Source organism: Leptonychotes weddellii, chromosome 6, assembly GCF_054177405.1.
Source record: "Leptonychotes weddellii isolate Sample4059 chromosome 6, ASM5417740v2, whole genome shotgun sequence".
NCBI classification, from domain to species: domain Eukaryota; kingdom Metazoa; phylum Chordata; class Mammalia; order Carnivora; family Phocidae; genus Leptonychotes; species Leptonychotes weddellii.
Genome location: NC_138374.1, coordinates 25,728,129 through 25,744,854, shown reverse-complemented (window position 1 = coordinate 25,744,854; position 16,726 = coordinate 25,728,129). Strand labels below are relative to the sequence as shown.

General features: G+C 40.6%; 1 protein-coding gene across 2 annotated transcripts in view; it reads right to left on the bottom strand.

Moving 5' to 3' along the window:
• The window catches only part of CWF19L1 (CWF19 like cell cycle control factor 1), a 28,299-nt gene extending 15,292 nt beyond the window's left edge, over positions 1-13,007 (bottom strand). The window contains exons 1-6 of one of the 2 annotated variants that reach the window (XM_006741145.3): positions 12,859-13,007; positions 10,016-10,100; positions 9,108-9,186; positions 8,258-8,359; positions 5,475-5,689; positions 3,236-3,354 (exon numbers count right to left, since the gene is read on the bottom strand). In XM_006741145.3, coding sequence (XP_006741208.1) covers positions 3,236-3,354; positions 5,475-5,689; positions 8,258-8,359; positions 9,108-9,186; positions 10,016-10,100; positions 12,859-12,881 — 623 coding nt within the window. In that variant the 5' untranslated portion in view covers positions 12,882-13,007. The remainder of the gene's footprint in view (positions 1-3,235; positions 3,355-5,474; positions 5,690-8,257; positions 8,360-9,107; positions 9,187-10,015; positions 10,101-12,858) is intronic. The other variant, XM_081823635.1, reaches the window with a different exon arrangement.
• Between the last annotated feature and the right edge of the window lie 3,719 nt (positions 13,008-16,726).

Below are 16,726 nucleotides of genomic sequence, written 5' to 3'. Positions count from 1 at the left end.
GCCTGGGTGGCTCAGTTGGTTAAGCGACTGCCTTCGGCTCAGGTCATGATCCTGGAGTCCCAGGATCGAGTCCCGCATCGGGCTCCCTGCTCGGCAGGGAGCCTGCTTCTCCCTCTGACCCTCCCCCCTCTCATGTGCTCTCTGTCTCTCTCATTCTCTCTGTCTCAAATAAATAAATAAAATCTTTAAAAAAAAAAATGATTGAAACAAGTTTACTCATAATTAAATAGAAGCTTTAACAGTACACGAAGACATTAAGGAAAAACAGCTGAATGTCCTGCAAAGTGCCTTTCTTTAGTGCAAGTGGTGACTAGCACAGTGGCTTCTAAAACTGCTAATACTTCCCACTGTTAGGCTACCCAGGTGTGATGGGCAAAATAATAGCTCCCCAAAGATGTCCATGTCCTAATCCCCATAACCTGTGAATTTTAGCTTTTACAGCAAAGGCGAATAAGGTGACAGATGGAATTAATCAGTTGCTAATCAACTGACCTTAAGATAAGGGAGATGATCCTGATTACCTGGGTAGACCCGACATAACCGGGCCAACACTTTGATTTTAGCCCAGTGAGACCCAGGTCAAACTTCTGACCTACAGAACTGTGAGATAATAAATGGGATTGTTTTAAGCTACAAAGTTTGTGGTAATTTGTACAGTAGCAATAGAAAACCAATACTATAGGGAAACCGCAAGTGCCCAAAAAAGCCATGGAGATGTTTCCCTCATTTATTTTAAAATAAAGATGACTGATGAAGGATGCTACCCCCAAATGGTGGGTTGTTTTTTTTTTTTAAGATGTACTTATTTATTTATTCGAGACAGCGAGCAAGCACAAGAGCACATGAGTGCGGGGAGGGGCAGAGGGAGAGAATCTCAAGCAGACTCCCCGCTGAGCACAGAGCCTGAGCGGGGCTGGATCTCACGACCCATGAGATCATGACCTGAGCCGAAATCACGAATCAGACACTTAACCAACTGAGCCACCCCCAGGTGCCCTTGAATGGTGTTTTTAATGATAATAAACTGCTCCTCAAAAGAAGCAAAACACTTATAATAATACAATATAGGAAAGCAAAGCATGGACTGACTGTAATTCTAGGTTCAAATGTTAGTGGAAATTTACCTATATTAGTATTTTTATTATGCTGGTTATGGGTTTTTGTTACAGCTCTGGTTGAAAAGTTGCAGAGGTTTTTGGTTTTTTTTTTTAACAGCTTTATTAAGATCTTATTCAAATACTATGCAATTCACCCATCTAAAGTACACAATTCAATACTTTTTAGCATATTCACAGAGCTGTGCAACCATCACCACAGTCTAATTTTAGAACATTTTTATCACCCGAGAAAGAAACCTTGTACCTATTAGCAGTCACTCCCCGTTTCCCCTCCAAATAGCCCCATACATATCTCTATGTATGTGCCTATTCTGGACATTTTATGTAAATTTTTTTTTTTACGATTTTATTTATTTATTTGGCAGAGACCGACCTAGCGAGAGAGGGAACACAAGCAGGGGGAGTGGGAGAGGGAGAAGCAGGCTTCCCGCAGAGCAGGGAGCCCAATGCGGGGCTCGATCCCAGGACCCTGGGACCATGACCCGAGCCGAAGGCAGATGCTTAACGATTGAGCCACCCAGCCTCCCCAACAAACTGTATTTTGGCTTATTTCCTCTCAGTCATGTGAATTTAAAACAAATATTTGTTTTAAATTGAGCCACCCAGGCGCCCTTCCATTCCTTTTTCTTGAATAACATTCCAAAGTATGGATATATCACTTTTTCTTTACCCATTCATCAGATGATGGATACTTGGGTTGTTTCCACTTTTTGTCTATTATGAATAATGCTGTTATGATCATTTGTGTACAAGTTTTTGAATGGGTCAATGTCTTTACTTCACTTGGAACAAGTGTGGAATTGCTGGGTCAGATAATAACTCTATATTTAACCCTTTGAGGAATTGTCAACAGTTTGGCAAAGCATCTGCACCATCTTACATTGCCACCAGCAATGTAAGGGTTCTAATTCCTCCACATCCTTGCCAACACTTATTATTTGCCTTTTCGATTGCAGCCATCTTAGTGGGTGTCAAGCGGTATCTCATTGGATTACCCTAATCGCTAATGGCATGAGCATCTTTTCATGTGCCTACTGTCCACTGGTAATATGTTCTTCAGAGAAATGGGTATTCAGATCCTTAAAAGCTGGCTAGGTTAAAAAAAAAAAGTTGGGACAGGTTTTGAGAGTTTTGTTCCCATAACCTCTGTTTTTAGTGCATGGTTTTAGAGAACAATAGGCTTTTCTAGAATGCATACATGAAGATATAACAGAAAAAGCTGTATTATTTATGATTATATCTTAGGCTTTGGGACTATGGAGGAAGGATAGGTTAGTTGGGTTTTTTTTTTGCTCGCCTATATTTTTTGACCTTTCAACAACACTTTTTGTAAAAAAAAAAAAAAAAAGGAAAGGTTTTTATAGATTATTTTAGAAATTATCCATGCTCTTTACCAATAAAGATAATTCAGAGTTAACTTAATTCTATCACTTATAAAACACTGGTTTTGTCTCGGCAAGACGTGCTTTATTTATTTATTTATTTTTAAAGATTTTATTTTTCAAAAGAGAGAGAGAGACAGTGAGAGAGGGAACACAAGCAGGGGGAGGGGGAGAGGGAGAAGCAGGCCTCCCACGGAGCACGCAGCCCGATGCGGGGCTCGATCCCAGGACCCTGGGATCATGACCTGAGCCGAAGGCAGACGCTTAACGACTGAGCCACCCAGGCGCCCCATCGGCAAGACGTGCTTTAAAAACTCCACCCTCAAACTCAAACTAAGAAAAATGGGGGAAAAAATTTGATACAAGTTCTTGAGTCTCAAGCTGAAATACTTCTGAAGTGATTAGGCTGAGACATGAGTTTTCAACACTATACAAGGAATACTGATTTGACCTGACCAAAATAGGACCATACTGTGTTACATGAAGCTGTGAGGATTAAGCAGTATTGTTACTTCAGATCTGCACACCTTTAAGGGGCTGTATAGAGTCCAATCCCTTGTATTTCAAATTAGGAAACAAACTGAGAAGAGTTGAATAATTTGAGAGCCACTCACTTCAGTGCCTGAGTAACCAAAAGGAATTAAGATGTTACATGGCTAAGATGAACAAGAGAAGGTCACACAGAAGATACATGCCAAATTCTTTAAAAAGCCAAAATAATGCAATGCCACTCACCGATAGGGAAGCCTCTCATAATAGGTCTTTTCCAAAGCAGCAAAATGGTATCTTGGTTTCAGGTCTGTGGCCAGACTAGAGACCAAAGCGGAGCCACATTTTTTGGTATCCACTTCTCCCTGGTAAACAGAAATTCAGTCATCATAACAGACCTAAAAGTTATCAAGAAAAGCAGGCAAGTAACAAGACACTTTAAAATGACTTTGAAATTTCTACGTCAATACAAATGTAGGCAGTAGGATTTGGATAGTGAATTGCATACTTGTGGCAATTAGAGAAATCTCAAACACGTAAGAGGAACTGGGCTATTACGAATGCAGAGACAGGAACAACTGCTGGAAGCTGGGGGTTAAAAGGTAAGGAAAGCCCTCCATACTAATACCCAAAATAGGATTTATTACGATCTTTTTAAGAAACTGATCTCTCTCTCTGGAGCCCACAGACAATGCTTCTATAATATGCTTTGTTGTGCACCTTTCCAACAATGCAGACATAGTCAATGCAAAAAATAAAAATTAAAAGCTAGCTTTCAAGGCCCCTGGGATCCACAGATTATTTGGAATGGAATATTCAAGGACTTCATGACATAAGCATGCAATCCTTTATTTTGCTTCAGTCAAGAAAGGTGTGGTTTGTGGAAGGACACAATTATGCCCTTGTTAAAGTCAGTAACATAAAGTTTGTCAAAAATATTAGGCTTATTCCCACACATCCCTAGCTTTCATTAACAACAAATTATGCAATCTCTCACCCATAATATTATTTATGAACTTAAGAGAAGGTATTAGCTGGAAATAAAGAAATTACCAAAATTAGTTTTCCACTAAGTAAAGCAAGAATTTCTTCCTTATGTGCTCTGCTTGCTTCCTTCAGATTTCTGCTGAAGCGCAGGGAATCAGCCTCGAGGTTAGTTGTAGTATCTTAAGAGACTGGTAAACTATATTGTTTTCTCCCCTATAAAGATCTTACGTAGTAAACTTTATAAACTTTAATCAAAATCCTTTTGTTAGCACCCCCAAAATGAAGAGTCCTCATTTTTCTCATCTTTCTTTCTCCCTTCCACCGGCAACTTAAGACCTCCTTCTCTGCACCTTCCCTAGCTTCGCCTTATCTTCTCACTGCAACCCAGCACTATCCTTTGAATTCTAGGTGGATTTATAGAAGCAGAAGAGAGCACTGTCCCTTTTTCTTTCAACATCCCCCCCGACAGTGCCTGTATCTTGTTGGCCTTTTTGGTCACAAACTCATTGTGCTGAAGTTGGCAGAAGACCCTTTTCTGGATCATTACTGATTAACTCTGCCATCTATTAATTGATATTTGTCTCTAAATGCACTCTTATGTTTCCCTTCACTGAAACTCAGCTGATGCCTTCTGCTCTCACATACAACCTTTCAAGATCTTCCTTAGGCTTATTTCCACCAATGTGATAGCTGTCACTCACCAGCCTTGTATATATCCTCTTCTAGATTGCTTAAAAAAATATTAAGATCAAATGCAGTGGTGAGCTCCAAGACATCCCAACATTAAAGCTTTCACATTTGAAAAATACCAAGTTTTCAACATCTCATTTCCCATCTTTAAATCACTATCTCTTATCCCATAATAATCCCATTAAAAAAATATTTTGAAAGCCAAATGCTACAATGTGGAATGGAAGGTAAGAGAAATACAACTGCAGAGCTGCCACTAGCTGTAAATCTTTTCACTAAAAATTAGTGAACCCTCAAAACATATTAAGAGGAAGCCTGAAAGAAGGCACTTGAAGCAGAGAATATAATTTAAAGAATCATTCATTTATAATTGAGATTTCAGCAATCTCATCTGTGAATTGTGCTTTCCTAAGATCAACCAGTTTCAAAGTTTTTGCTTTGGTCAGTTGATAGAGTTTTAAGTATCCTGAAATAATTTACAAAAAAATTTCTACTGAAAGGTACTAAGAGCTGAAATACTCAATATAAAGAACAATATAAAAAACAAAAAGGGGTGCCTGGGTGGCTCAGTCGGTCTGCCTTCAGCTCAGGTCATGATTCCAGCAGCTGGGATGGAGCCCCACATCGGGTTCTCCACTCAACGTGGAGTCTGCTTTTCCTTCTGCCCCTCCCTCTGCTCATGCTCTCTCTCTCACTCTGTGCACTCTCTCTCTCTCAAATAAAAATCTTTAAAAAAAAGGAGCAAAAAGCCCAAATTAAGCCAGTGCAATTTGCTTATAAAAATTCCAACTGAACAAGCACTACTCACAGAAGAATTCCCAAAGTTTCCCACATATTTGGGCCATGGGGATGTGAGCAAGATATCAACACCCTTAAACTGGGATGTTGAACACAGCATTGTCCTCACGGAAGACACATCCTTGGGACTAAAACTGTAACCTGGGACCGGCTCATTTAAGGACTCTGTCCCACTGAGGTACACAATCTGCAGCCCCGAGCTTCCAGTGAAGATGCCTTTACGACCTGGGTTCAAAGAAAAACGGACAAGTTTTAGTCAAAACTGCAGAATGAAATATTATTATGGTGATGAATCTCTCTCCCCATGCCATGAGCCCCCTACCTCCCTGCCATTCAGCAGGTCTGAAGGAGCACAGACTCTTCTAGAGCTCCTCTTCTGGCTGCAGGGTCTCAGTGGTGGATGGCTACAACCATGTTCCCCGTCAGGGAGAGCAGCCCTTCTGTGGAGGCTGCTGGAGCCCACGGGCTAGTCTGTTTACCTGAGGTGCCTTACGAATGAAAAACGTTGGGAAGCACTGATTAAGAAAAAGCCTTCCTGCCTTTTAGAAGAGACTCTACATGGATTAAAAGAACCCAGACACCTGGACCCAGGGAGAGGCAGTGAGAAAAATAAGCAGCAGTTCTGAGGAAAAGTACAGTCTAGAATGCATATGCTCTTCACGCAGGCAGCAGCTTCCGATGGAAGGAAAACATGTAGAAACAGCAACTGGGAAAAACTAGAGACTCTACTCTCTTTTAACTTTATTCCTGGCTCGGGCCCTTAACCCCACTTCTTCCTGTTGCCTTCAAGACCTTGCTCCATCGACTTTCACCTTCCTTTCACCTACTGAATCTCTTCTTCTCAGCTGGCTCTTTCCCCTCAGAGAAGAATAGAGTACTAAACATACTAAGAGACATACTAATTAATAAAGGACCATGCCAATTAACACACATATGAACTGATAAAGGAACACACACACCGAAAAAGAAACCTAAGAAAGGAGCACACACACTAACTGAAAATGAAACTTCCAGGGCGCCTGGGTGGCTCAGTCGGTTGAGCGGCTGCCTTTGGCTCAGGTCATGATCCCGGAGTCCTGGGATTGAGCCCCGCATCGGGCTCCCCGCTCAGCGAGGAGCCTGCTTCTCCCTCTCTCTCCCCTTTCATGCTGTTTCCCACTCTCTCTCAAATAAATAAATAAATATCTTTAAAAAAAAGAAAGAAACTTCCTTCTCTTCTGTTTCCAATTTCTCAAAAGAGCAGTCCATGCTCTCTAAGTGCTTTACCTCTTAGTTCCTGAGACCACTGCACTCTGGTTTCCCACTCCCACCATTCTCTTAAAGGTCACCAATCACCCTGTAACTGCCAGTGGTCTCTCCTGGTCTCCAAAACCAGTCTCTCTTCATTTAGAGTCTACAAACTTGGTATCTTTACCTCTCCCAACACTGCTCTAACCACTTTCAGCTCTCTTTGCCTACCACCTAGATGAAGATATATGCCCCCACCAGAGTGGTGCTTTCCTTGTCATTCTATTTCCTCTGAAACAATTTGATCCTACTCAGCTTTGTTTTTCATCTTTATGGGACCAACTCCCCAAAGCCTACTCTTCCACATTGACATTGCTTATATACTCTATAGAAAGATCACTTCCAACTATATGTTGGATGTTCTGCCAACACTTCACTATCACATGTTCACTATCAAGTTCATTATTTGCTCCTCCTACTGGGCCTCAAAAAATATCTTTCACAGAAATAACCCAAATACCTCCATGCTCTTTCCACTCCTGGCACTAAATTCATATGCAAAATGGCTACCATAAATATCTATAGCAGCGATCTTAATCCAAATCTAATAACTACTATAAGAACTGCCACAAGTCAGGCCTATGTTAAGATCTACAACAAAAGGATTTCAAAATGTGTATCTCACCACAGTGGTTAAAAACAACAAACAAAAATCTGTCCCTCAATTTTTTGCCTAAAGGAGCCCCAGGTGATTGAAGCAAGGGGAGAGGAGATTGCTTACATAAGGGCCAAAGCCAGCTGCAGAGAATAAAGGCCAAGATGGACGATGATGGGGAAGGATGGGGAGGACACAAACAGCAAAGGAATTACAGAAGCTTTCCAGAGAAGTAAGAGACCAAGAAAGAGGAAATGTGAAAAGCAGTGGAGTCATTTTAGACAAAAATAAGTCAAATGATCCAAGAAGCCATAGACTGACAGCAGGTGAAGGGAAAACAAAAACAAAATCTGAGTGTTTTTTAAAATGGCCAGACATTAAAAAGAACCACTAAAAGAGATTCAGGGGACTAAAGAGGGAACAATTTTAACCTGAAATTAAAAAGTGGACCGGGAACCTAAGAAAAGACAAAGGGAGTGAGAAAGATGAGGATCAACACTAAATACTTCAATTTCCAAAAGCTTAGTGAGATATAGAGCGATAGCTAGTTAGGAATCTAACAAACAAGCTGTATGTATCTCGCCATGTTGCACAGTGAGACCACATACATGGGAATTTTTTTCAATATAATTTATACCTTAAGGACTCCCTATACCATAGTCAAATAGTTGATTCCTCTGGTTGGCTGCAGGAGTATTTATTGGGTTGTGGGAGTACAAGAAGAGTAGGGAAAGGTGGGAGACTACAAAGGAAAAAAATGCCAGAGTCTCAAGGGTATAGACATAGACTTTGGGAAAGAAACCCACTCTCTCAGCAGTAATGGCAGAAGAATCCAGCCACAAATTTCCCAGGAGACTAATTCCTGGGACACTTTATTATGCTGATTACAAACACACAAAATTTCAACTTACCCAGATAAGTAATGTTTTCAGCTAACTCACACCCATCAACATCTTGGAAGTATTTTACTGTTTCCTGGTTATTAGCACCCAGCACATATGTCTGAATAGGAGCTAGTGAGAAAAACAGACATGACACCATACAGTTACCAGATCTGCTTTGGAATTTGAGAAATATTTCCCCAAAGGAAAAATAATCATAGCAAAAGCAATGAATCTGCAATCCTATTTGTGGAATGTGCTCACCACTTAGGATATCCTACCCAACCTGTGGCCTATTTAATAGTATCAGTGGTTGATGAAGTGACATCTTAAAGAGGATGGTTAATGTATAATAAGGAAAACATAGACCCTAAAGAGCTTCATAAAAAAAACATTCAAACTGGAAAAAGGAAAGGACACATGTGGTTGAATTTCTTCAATTCCTGCCTACTTAGAAGAGAATTATTTTTCTTCTTTTTTTTAAGATTTATTTATTTGAAAGAGAGAGTGTGTGCGCATGAGTACGAGTGAGGGAAAGGGCAGAGGGAGAGAGAGAATCCTCAAGGAGACTCCCCATTGAGCACAGAGCCCAAAGCAGGGCTCGGTCCCACAACCCTGAGATCATGACCTGAGTCAAAATCAAGAGTCAGATGCTCAACTGACTGAGCCACCCAGGCACCGCGAGAATTCTTTTTCTAAACCAAATCCAACCGAATTCAAAATGTGATCATTTAGATGTATAGGCATCCTTCCCAGCTCAATGAGGAGCTCAAAGGGAAATTCTTAAATAACTAATATGTGTGAAAAACAACCCAGCAAGAATTATATAACCTTGAAACCTTGTTAGAAATCATTTGTTAAATAAAAATAATTTCTATACCTTTCTTGATGCCAGTTTTATACTCCTCCCATTCAGCATCTGGAGTGGAGCCAAAGAAATTTCCTACACACAACAGCAGCTAAAATGAGTTTTTTAAACAGATATATGAGATTTTTTTATCAAATAGTACATAATTGACAGTAACATAATTCAGCTAGTTATCCCACTTAATGGCCTCAAAGTAGGTTTTTTTCCTTAATCAATCTGCAGACTCTCAAAACATAATTCTTCAGCAGCAATTGCAGTAGTTGATCTGATTCTAATTACTAAATTTTGGCTCACTGGCCATCAAATTCAAGTTGGGATGGGGAAGAGGGCATCAGGGAAAAATGGAGAAATCTACTTCCAAGAATCTCTCTCGAAACACAAAACATTAAATATTAGATACCCTGAGAGATACAGGACACAAAAAACACACTTCCTGCCTGTTGTCTTTACTCCATCTTTAACCCAATGAACAGATTGTCCCCATACCTAGAATACTCTTTTGTTCGCTAGGGATTTAGAGTCTAGTTGGCAGCCCTACATAACATTTACGTAAGGCTCTTCAGTTTGTGAAGCATTTGTACATGTTATCTGACTTAATCCATACCAAACATCCATGAAATACATCTGCGGTTCCCAAACCCAGGGGTTAGAATCACCTGGGGAGGTTTTGCTCCTGTTTTCAGTTTTGTGCATGGTAAGAAAGTAACTAGATTCAAATTCAAAAAGTATAAAAAGGTAAAGAGGTCTCCCTTTCCCTACCATTCCATGGCTACTAAGTTCCTACGCTCACAAAAGGAACTCAGTCTCACAAAAAACGAGAGTGTGTGTTCCATCAAGAAAGGAATAAAGGAGTCCAAACTTTATTTTAGTGTGTTTGACTATAACAGTAAAATTAGATTCAGTAACAGGAAATGTCTTACATCAAAGTTTCCACTTTTCTTCTGAATTGCTCGAACTCTGTTGAATAAAACATCAAACTTTCCTTCAACATCTCCACAAGCCAAGCTGCAAACAAGAGATACATGTTAAGGCAATTCAGGAAACATGAATAGGCCTGCCAGGTTTAGTACATAGTGTCTTCCTGGATCGGGTAGATATGTGACCCAGTCTCTCTGAGGTTACTGGAGAGGTTCAGTGCATGTGAAGTATTACTGACCACGGGGCAGCTCCACCTAAAAGTCACCAAAACCTTCAACTCACCACATCTACAAGTCAGCTTATCATTTCCTCCAAAATCGAACCAGCTTCTTCTCCTCGCTTCCCAACTTTGTGGATGGCTGTATTGCCAAGTTGGTCACCAAGAGTCAAAAATCCCCTATCCGGTCATCAAGTCTCATCAATCCCCTTTTCCAAACATCTTTCACATTCATTCCACCCTTTTCCTTTCCACTGCCACTATCAATCATCCACCCAACAACCACGTACCAGACACCTACAATACGCTAAGGCAATATGCCCCGTACTAGGCTAAGAACCTGCTAGGAGTACAAAGAGGAAAAAGACTCAGTTCAAACCTCAAAAAGTTGACAACCAGGGAAGGGGAGATACCCTGATAAAAATGTACATGAAAAAGGCTACAATAGGAGATATGTGTAAAGTGTTAAGGGGCAGAGAGGTAGAAAGTGGCAAGAGCTGAGGTTTGTACGACAGACTGGCCCTAAGTTGTGAAGTAACTTGTTCTATCAACTCACTTCTGAGTTTTTATAATTCTAACTTCCACGGTTTTTTTATTTCTCATACCACTTCTTAACGTCTTTGAACTCATCTTAAAATATTATAGTTCTTATTGTTTTGTCAGTATGTCTTTCTGGTGTGTCCGTATCACTGAACATTTTCAAGCTGGGTAGTGAGCTGTTTTAAAAAGTTCCTTTTAGCAACAGTGAAATATGGTCTGCAGGAACAAGTAACTATAAGCAAAAATACCAGCAAAAAGGGCAATATCGAAGATAGGAAGGAGAGAAACGGATGAAAAATTTAGAATTCTGAACACTTGAACACAGTTTGAACTGGGGAAGTAGGGTGGGAAATGAGGGAGGAGGGAAGAACGGAGGACACTCCGAGGCAGAGCCACTAAGAGACCTGTGATATGGCAGAGGCAGAATCGGAGAGAGATCTAATGAATCAGGTACTGGATACAATGTAGGGAGTACGCTTACATTTATTTCCTCTAATGCCTACTCTTCTTCCTAACCATCCTATATAAAGCCAACAATTTAATGTTCTTTCCTCAAAAACATTAATAAGAGAACTCCACTGCCTCCAGAGCCACGGCCTTCTACAAGTCTTTGGGCCCTCTCCCCAGGGCTTTCTCCAAGTTTCCATAACAGAAACCTCCCCTACTGTCAGTCTGGTCACTCTCTGCGTCTGCCATTCCCTAAGGTAGTTACCTCTCCTAACAGCCCCAGCCTAGCCACTCTGAATCTAAATTTTTCCCATCCTTGAAGGCCCATCTTTAAAGCCTTCTTGACTGGTTCAGAAAATCACTCTCTTCTCAAACTTCAGAAACCCATACAGCATCTCAGAGCAAGCGCTGTAATAAACTACCAGGTGTTTTTTATTTACCTCCAAGCACCACCTCCTCTAGGAAGTCCTCCAGTCCCTATCAGTCACCAATTCCAGGTGTTCCCACAGGATCCTGACTTCCTCTATCATAGCAGTTGTCACATGGATTTATAATTGTTTCTTGAAGAGCCATCATCCAGTTTGTACATCACAGGACACCTCAAAGTTCGTCATCTCCCCAACTAGGCCCTTTTCCAGTGTTTCCTATCCCACTGAAGGGCAAAAATTTTGGACCCCACAGTGCCAACTCCTTTTCACAGCCCAACCACCTCCAAGCCCTGTTAATTTCATCTCCTTAATAAGCCTTGAATCCCTGCACTTTGCTTCTGCCATCACTTTACCTAATCCTAGCTGCCCTCTTCTTTGGCTCTAATTTGTTCACATTGCAGCCAGAATCGCTTTCCAAAACAAAAATCTGATCCTGCGAAGGAGTTCTTAAACATTTCAATGACTTTAGAATAAAGACAAAAATATTAACCAAGCCTCAATCCTCCCTCTCCTGATTCCTCACAATAAGCCATATACCCCTCTTATACCTGCTTCCAGAACCGTGAAGCTTTTCTTCCTGATATTTATCACCACCATAATTTTATATTAATCTGGATTCTTTGATTAATATCTAGTCAAGACTCTAAGCTCCATTAAGGCAGGAACTCCAACTGTGCAACGTCTAGCACAGTGCCTGGCACACTGCAACTGTTCAATAAGTATTTAAATGTTCAATGGGTGGATGGATGGATGGACGGACGGAGTCTCTTCACTCCAGCACCGCCTCCTCCCAAAAAAAAGTGCGCCTGCGCAGAAGCCCTATCTAGCTCGTCTGTTCACAACTGACCAGAGCCCACCAATGGGGCCCACGCCTAGGAATTTTCGTCGATAAATAAATGGGGTGTGGGGAGAAGTGAAGGGGAAATGTGTCAGGGTCCAAGACGGCCTAAGATGGAGGAGGCCTGACGCTCGGAGCTTCCGCCTCTTCCAGCGTGTGTCTCCGAGAATCCCCTCTCGGAAGCGAAAGGAGACCGCCTCCGGCCGAGCAAAGACGTGATCGGAGCTCACCAGCCGCCACCACGCTCCCACCCCCGCCTTTTCCTCCTCCCTTCCAGGCACGAGAAAGCCCCCGGCCAGCACATAGCCGCGCGCGCGCGCACACACGCGCACACACGCGCGCGCGCGCGCGCGCTTCTGAGCTACGGTCACTCACAGACGCAGCGATTTCTCAGCCATTTGTTCCGACAGCCTGGACTGGGACGACCACCAAAAATTGGAACCCTGAACCCACACTCCTCTGAAAAACGCGGCAGCACTACACTAAGACGTGAGTGCACCCAGCCAATGAGGGTTCGCTTATCTACGGAGAGCGCCGAGGGACAGACGCTTCTCTCAGGTGACTTGGCCTCCAAGAGGAATGGAGGAAGAGCAGTAGAGGAAGGAAGGGGTAATGGCAAAAAGGATTCCAATTATGATTTTTTTATTTCGGAGCAACTGAAGTTATGGAGCTGCTAGAAGGTTCCCAACACAGTGGGCCCTAACCATATCAGTCCAGTGGGCAAGACAGACTCCCTTCGCACACACTTTCTTGGTTAAGTTTTTAACCCATCCTCAAGTTAAAAGGTCATCACCTTGATTCAGTAAGTGTCAACATATTGCCACATTGTCTTCCTCCCTCTCCCTCAAGGTGAACAGTACTGTTATTCTCACTGAATCATGTGAAAGTAAACTGCAGACATCAGAAATACCTCAGAGTGTATTTCCTAAGAATAAGGACATTCCCTATTAACACACCTAAAAAAAATTAATTCAATAATATCATCGGGCGCCTGGGTGGCTCAGATGGTTAAGCGTCTGCCTTCGGCTCAGGTCATGATCCCAGGGTCCTAGGATCGAGTCCCACATCGGGCTCCCGGCTCAGCGGGGAGCCTGCTTCTCCCTCTGACCCTCTCCCCTCTCATGCTGTTTCTCTCTCGCTCGCTCTCTAAAAAATAAATAAAATCTTAAAAAAAAAAAAATATCATCTAATACACATCCATATTTAAAGTTCTCCATTTGTGCCCCCCCAATTTTTTTTTTTTTATATCTAGGGCTTGTTTTAATTCAGGATACACTTAAGTTTCACACTAATATTCAGTCTGTCTCTAGTCTTTTCAAATCTACAATAGCCCACCTACCTTTTTGGTTTTGTTTTTCATGACATTGACTTTTTGGAGGAGTTCAGTCCAATTTGTAGGAGACAACAGTGTATAAGGAAATGGAAACTAAGGTGTTTCTGAAAACTGAGGGGCAGGGAAAATTCACTAAGGTCTGCCAAGTAACTAGAAATTAACTAAAACATAAATCAGTTTAAGGAAGAACCACAAAGTTCTAGTTTTCCTCACTTTAGAGAGAAATGTTAAATTCCCTGTCTCATTAACTATTGATGCTCCTGCTTTGATGGCATACAAAGCATGTGTTTTTTCTACTTTGGGGGCAATCCAGCACAGCCCAGGAGTAGAAATCAGGACTGAATCTAGAAGAGTAGAAATTTGCCAAATACGGGCAGGTAATCACTTCAGGAAGAGGAAACAATAGTAAGATATGAAAACTCATCAGTGGAATTCTGTATTATCTTTATAACTCTTACAAATCTAAATCTACTCTGAAATATAAAGTTTATGGAAAGAAAGCTCATCCATGGGAATTTAAGCTAGCTCAAGATAGCTGAATACAGTGTGTCAGAGTAATAGAAAATGAAATTGGAAAAAATGAAAGAAATAGGGGTCTTGATGCATGCTAAGAAATCTGGCTTTAAAATACACATTCTTTTCAAGTGCATGGAAAATTTCTCCAGGATAGATATGTTAGGCCACAAACCAAGTCTCAACAAATTCAAGTACATAGAAATTACATCAAGTATCTTTTCAACCACAGTGATTTGAAACTAGAATTCAATAAGAAATAAGGAAGAAAATTAGAAAGTTAAAAAATACGTAGAAATTAAACAACACACTCCTGAACAACTAATAGACCAAAGAAGAAATCACAAGGAAAAATAAATATCTTGAGACAAATGAAAATGGAAACACAACACACCAAAACTTGTGGAATGCAACAAAAGCAATTCTAAGAGGAAAGTTGATAACTGTAAATGTCTATATTAAGAAGAAAGAAAGGTCTCGGATAAACAACATTACACATCAAAGAACTAGAAAAAGAAGAACAACCAGGCCCAAAATAAGCAGACGACAGGAAATAATAAAGATTACAGCAGAAATAAGTGAAATAGAGAATAGGAAAACAATAGAAAAGATCAATGAAACTAAGAGTTGGTTTTTGAAAAAGATAAGCAAAATTGACAAACCTTTAGCTAAACTAATCAAGAAAAAGAGGGGACTCAGATAAATGAAATTATCAATGAAAAAAGAGACATTTCAACCGATACCACAGAAATACAAAGATCATATCAGACCACTGTGAATAATTATATACCAATAAATTGGACAACCAAGAAGAGATGGATAGATTTCTAGAAACGTAAAACTTAACAAGACTGAAGAAGAAATAGAAAATCTCAACAGACCAATAATGAGTAAGGAGTTTGAATCAGTAATCAAAAAACTCCTAACAAAGAAAATCCCAGGACCAGATTATTTCACTGAATTCTGCCAAACATTTAAAGAATTAACGCCAATCTTGGGTGCCTGGGTGGCTCAGTTGATTAAGCGTCTGCCTTCAGCTCAGGTCATGATCCTAAGGTCCTGGGATCGAGCCCCATATTGGGCTCCCTCCCCCCTGCTCGTGCTCTCTCTCTCGCTTGCTCTCTCAAATAAATAAAATCTTAAAGAAAAGAATCAATGCCAATCTTTCTCAAACTCTTCCAAAAAACTGAAGAGGAAGGAACACACCCAGACTCATTATATTACGAAAGCCAGCCAGATAAGGATACTATAAGAAAAGAAAACCACAGGCCAATATCCCTGATGAATATAGATATAAAATTCTCAACAAAATACTGGCAAACTGAATTCAACAGCACATTAAAGGGATCATACACTATGATCAAGTGGGCCTTGTCCCTGGGATATAAGGATGGTTCAACATACTGAAATCAATAAATGTAATAAGCCTCATTTATAGAATGAAAGATAAAAATCATGATCATCTCAATAGATGTAGAAAGAGCATTTGACAAATTTCAACATCCTTTCATGATTAAAAAAACTCTTAACAAAATTGTGCATAGAATGTACCTCAATATAATAAAGGCGCTATATGACAAGCCCACAACTAACATCATACTCAATGGTGAAAGGGTGAAGGCTTTTCCTCTAAGATGAGGAACAAGACAAGGGTGCCCACTACCAGAAGTTCTAGCCAGAACAATTAGGCAGGAAAAAGAAAGAAAAGGGATCCATATTGGAAAGGAAGAGGTAAAACTGTCTCTGTTTGCAGATGACATCATCTTATAGATAAAAAATCCTAAATAACCAAAAAACAAAACAAAACAAAAACAAAAAAACAGAATAAATGAACTCGGTAAAGTTGCAGGATACAAAATCAACATACAAAAATCAGTTGTGTTTGTATACACTAATAACAAACTATCTGAAAAAGAAAGAAAATAATCCCGTTTATAATAGCCTCAAAAACAGTAAGATATTTAACAATACATTTAACCAAAACGGTGAAAGATCTGTATACTGAAAACCATAAGATACTGATGAAAGAAACTGAAGAAGATACAAATAAGTGGAAAGATATTTTGCCCTCATGGATTAGAATTAATAGTAAAATATCTATACTACCCAAAGCCATTTATAGATTCAATGCAGTCCCTATCAAAATCTAATGGCAGGGCGCCTGGGTGGCTCAGTCGTTTGAGCGTCTGCCTTCGGCTCGGGTTGTGATCCCAGGGTCCTGGGATCGAGCCCCACATCAGGCTCCTGGCTTAGCGGGTAGCCTGCTTCTCCCTCTCCCTCTGCCTCTCCCCCTGCTCATGGTCTCTCTCTCTCTCTCTCTCTCTGTATCTCTGTGTCTCAAATGAATGAATAAAATCTTTAAAATAAATAAATAAATAAAATTTTTTAAAAATCCAG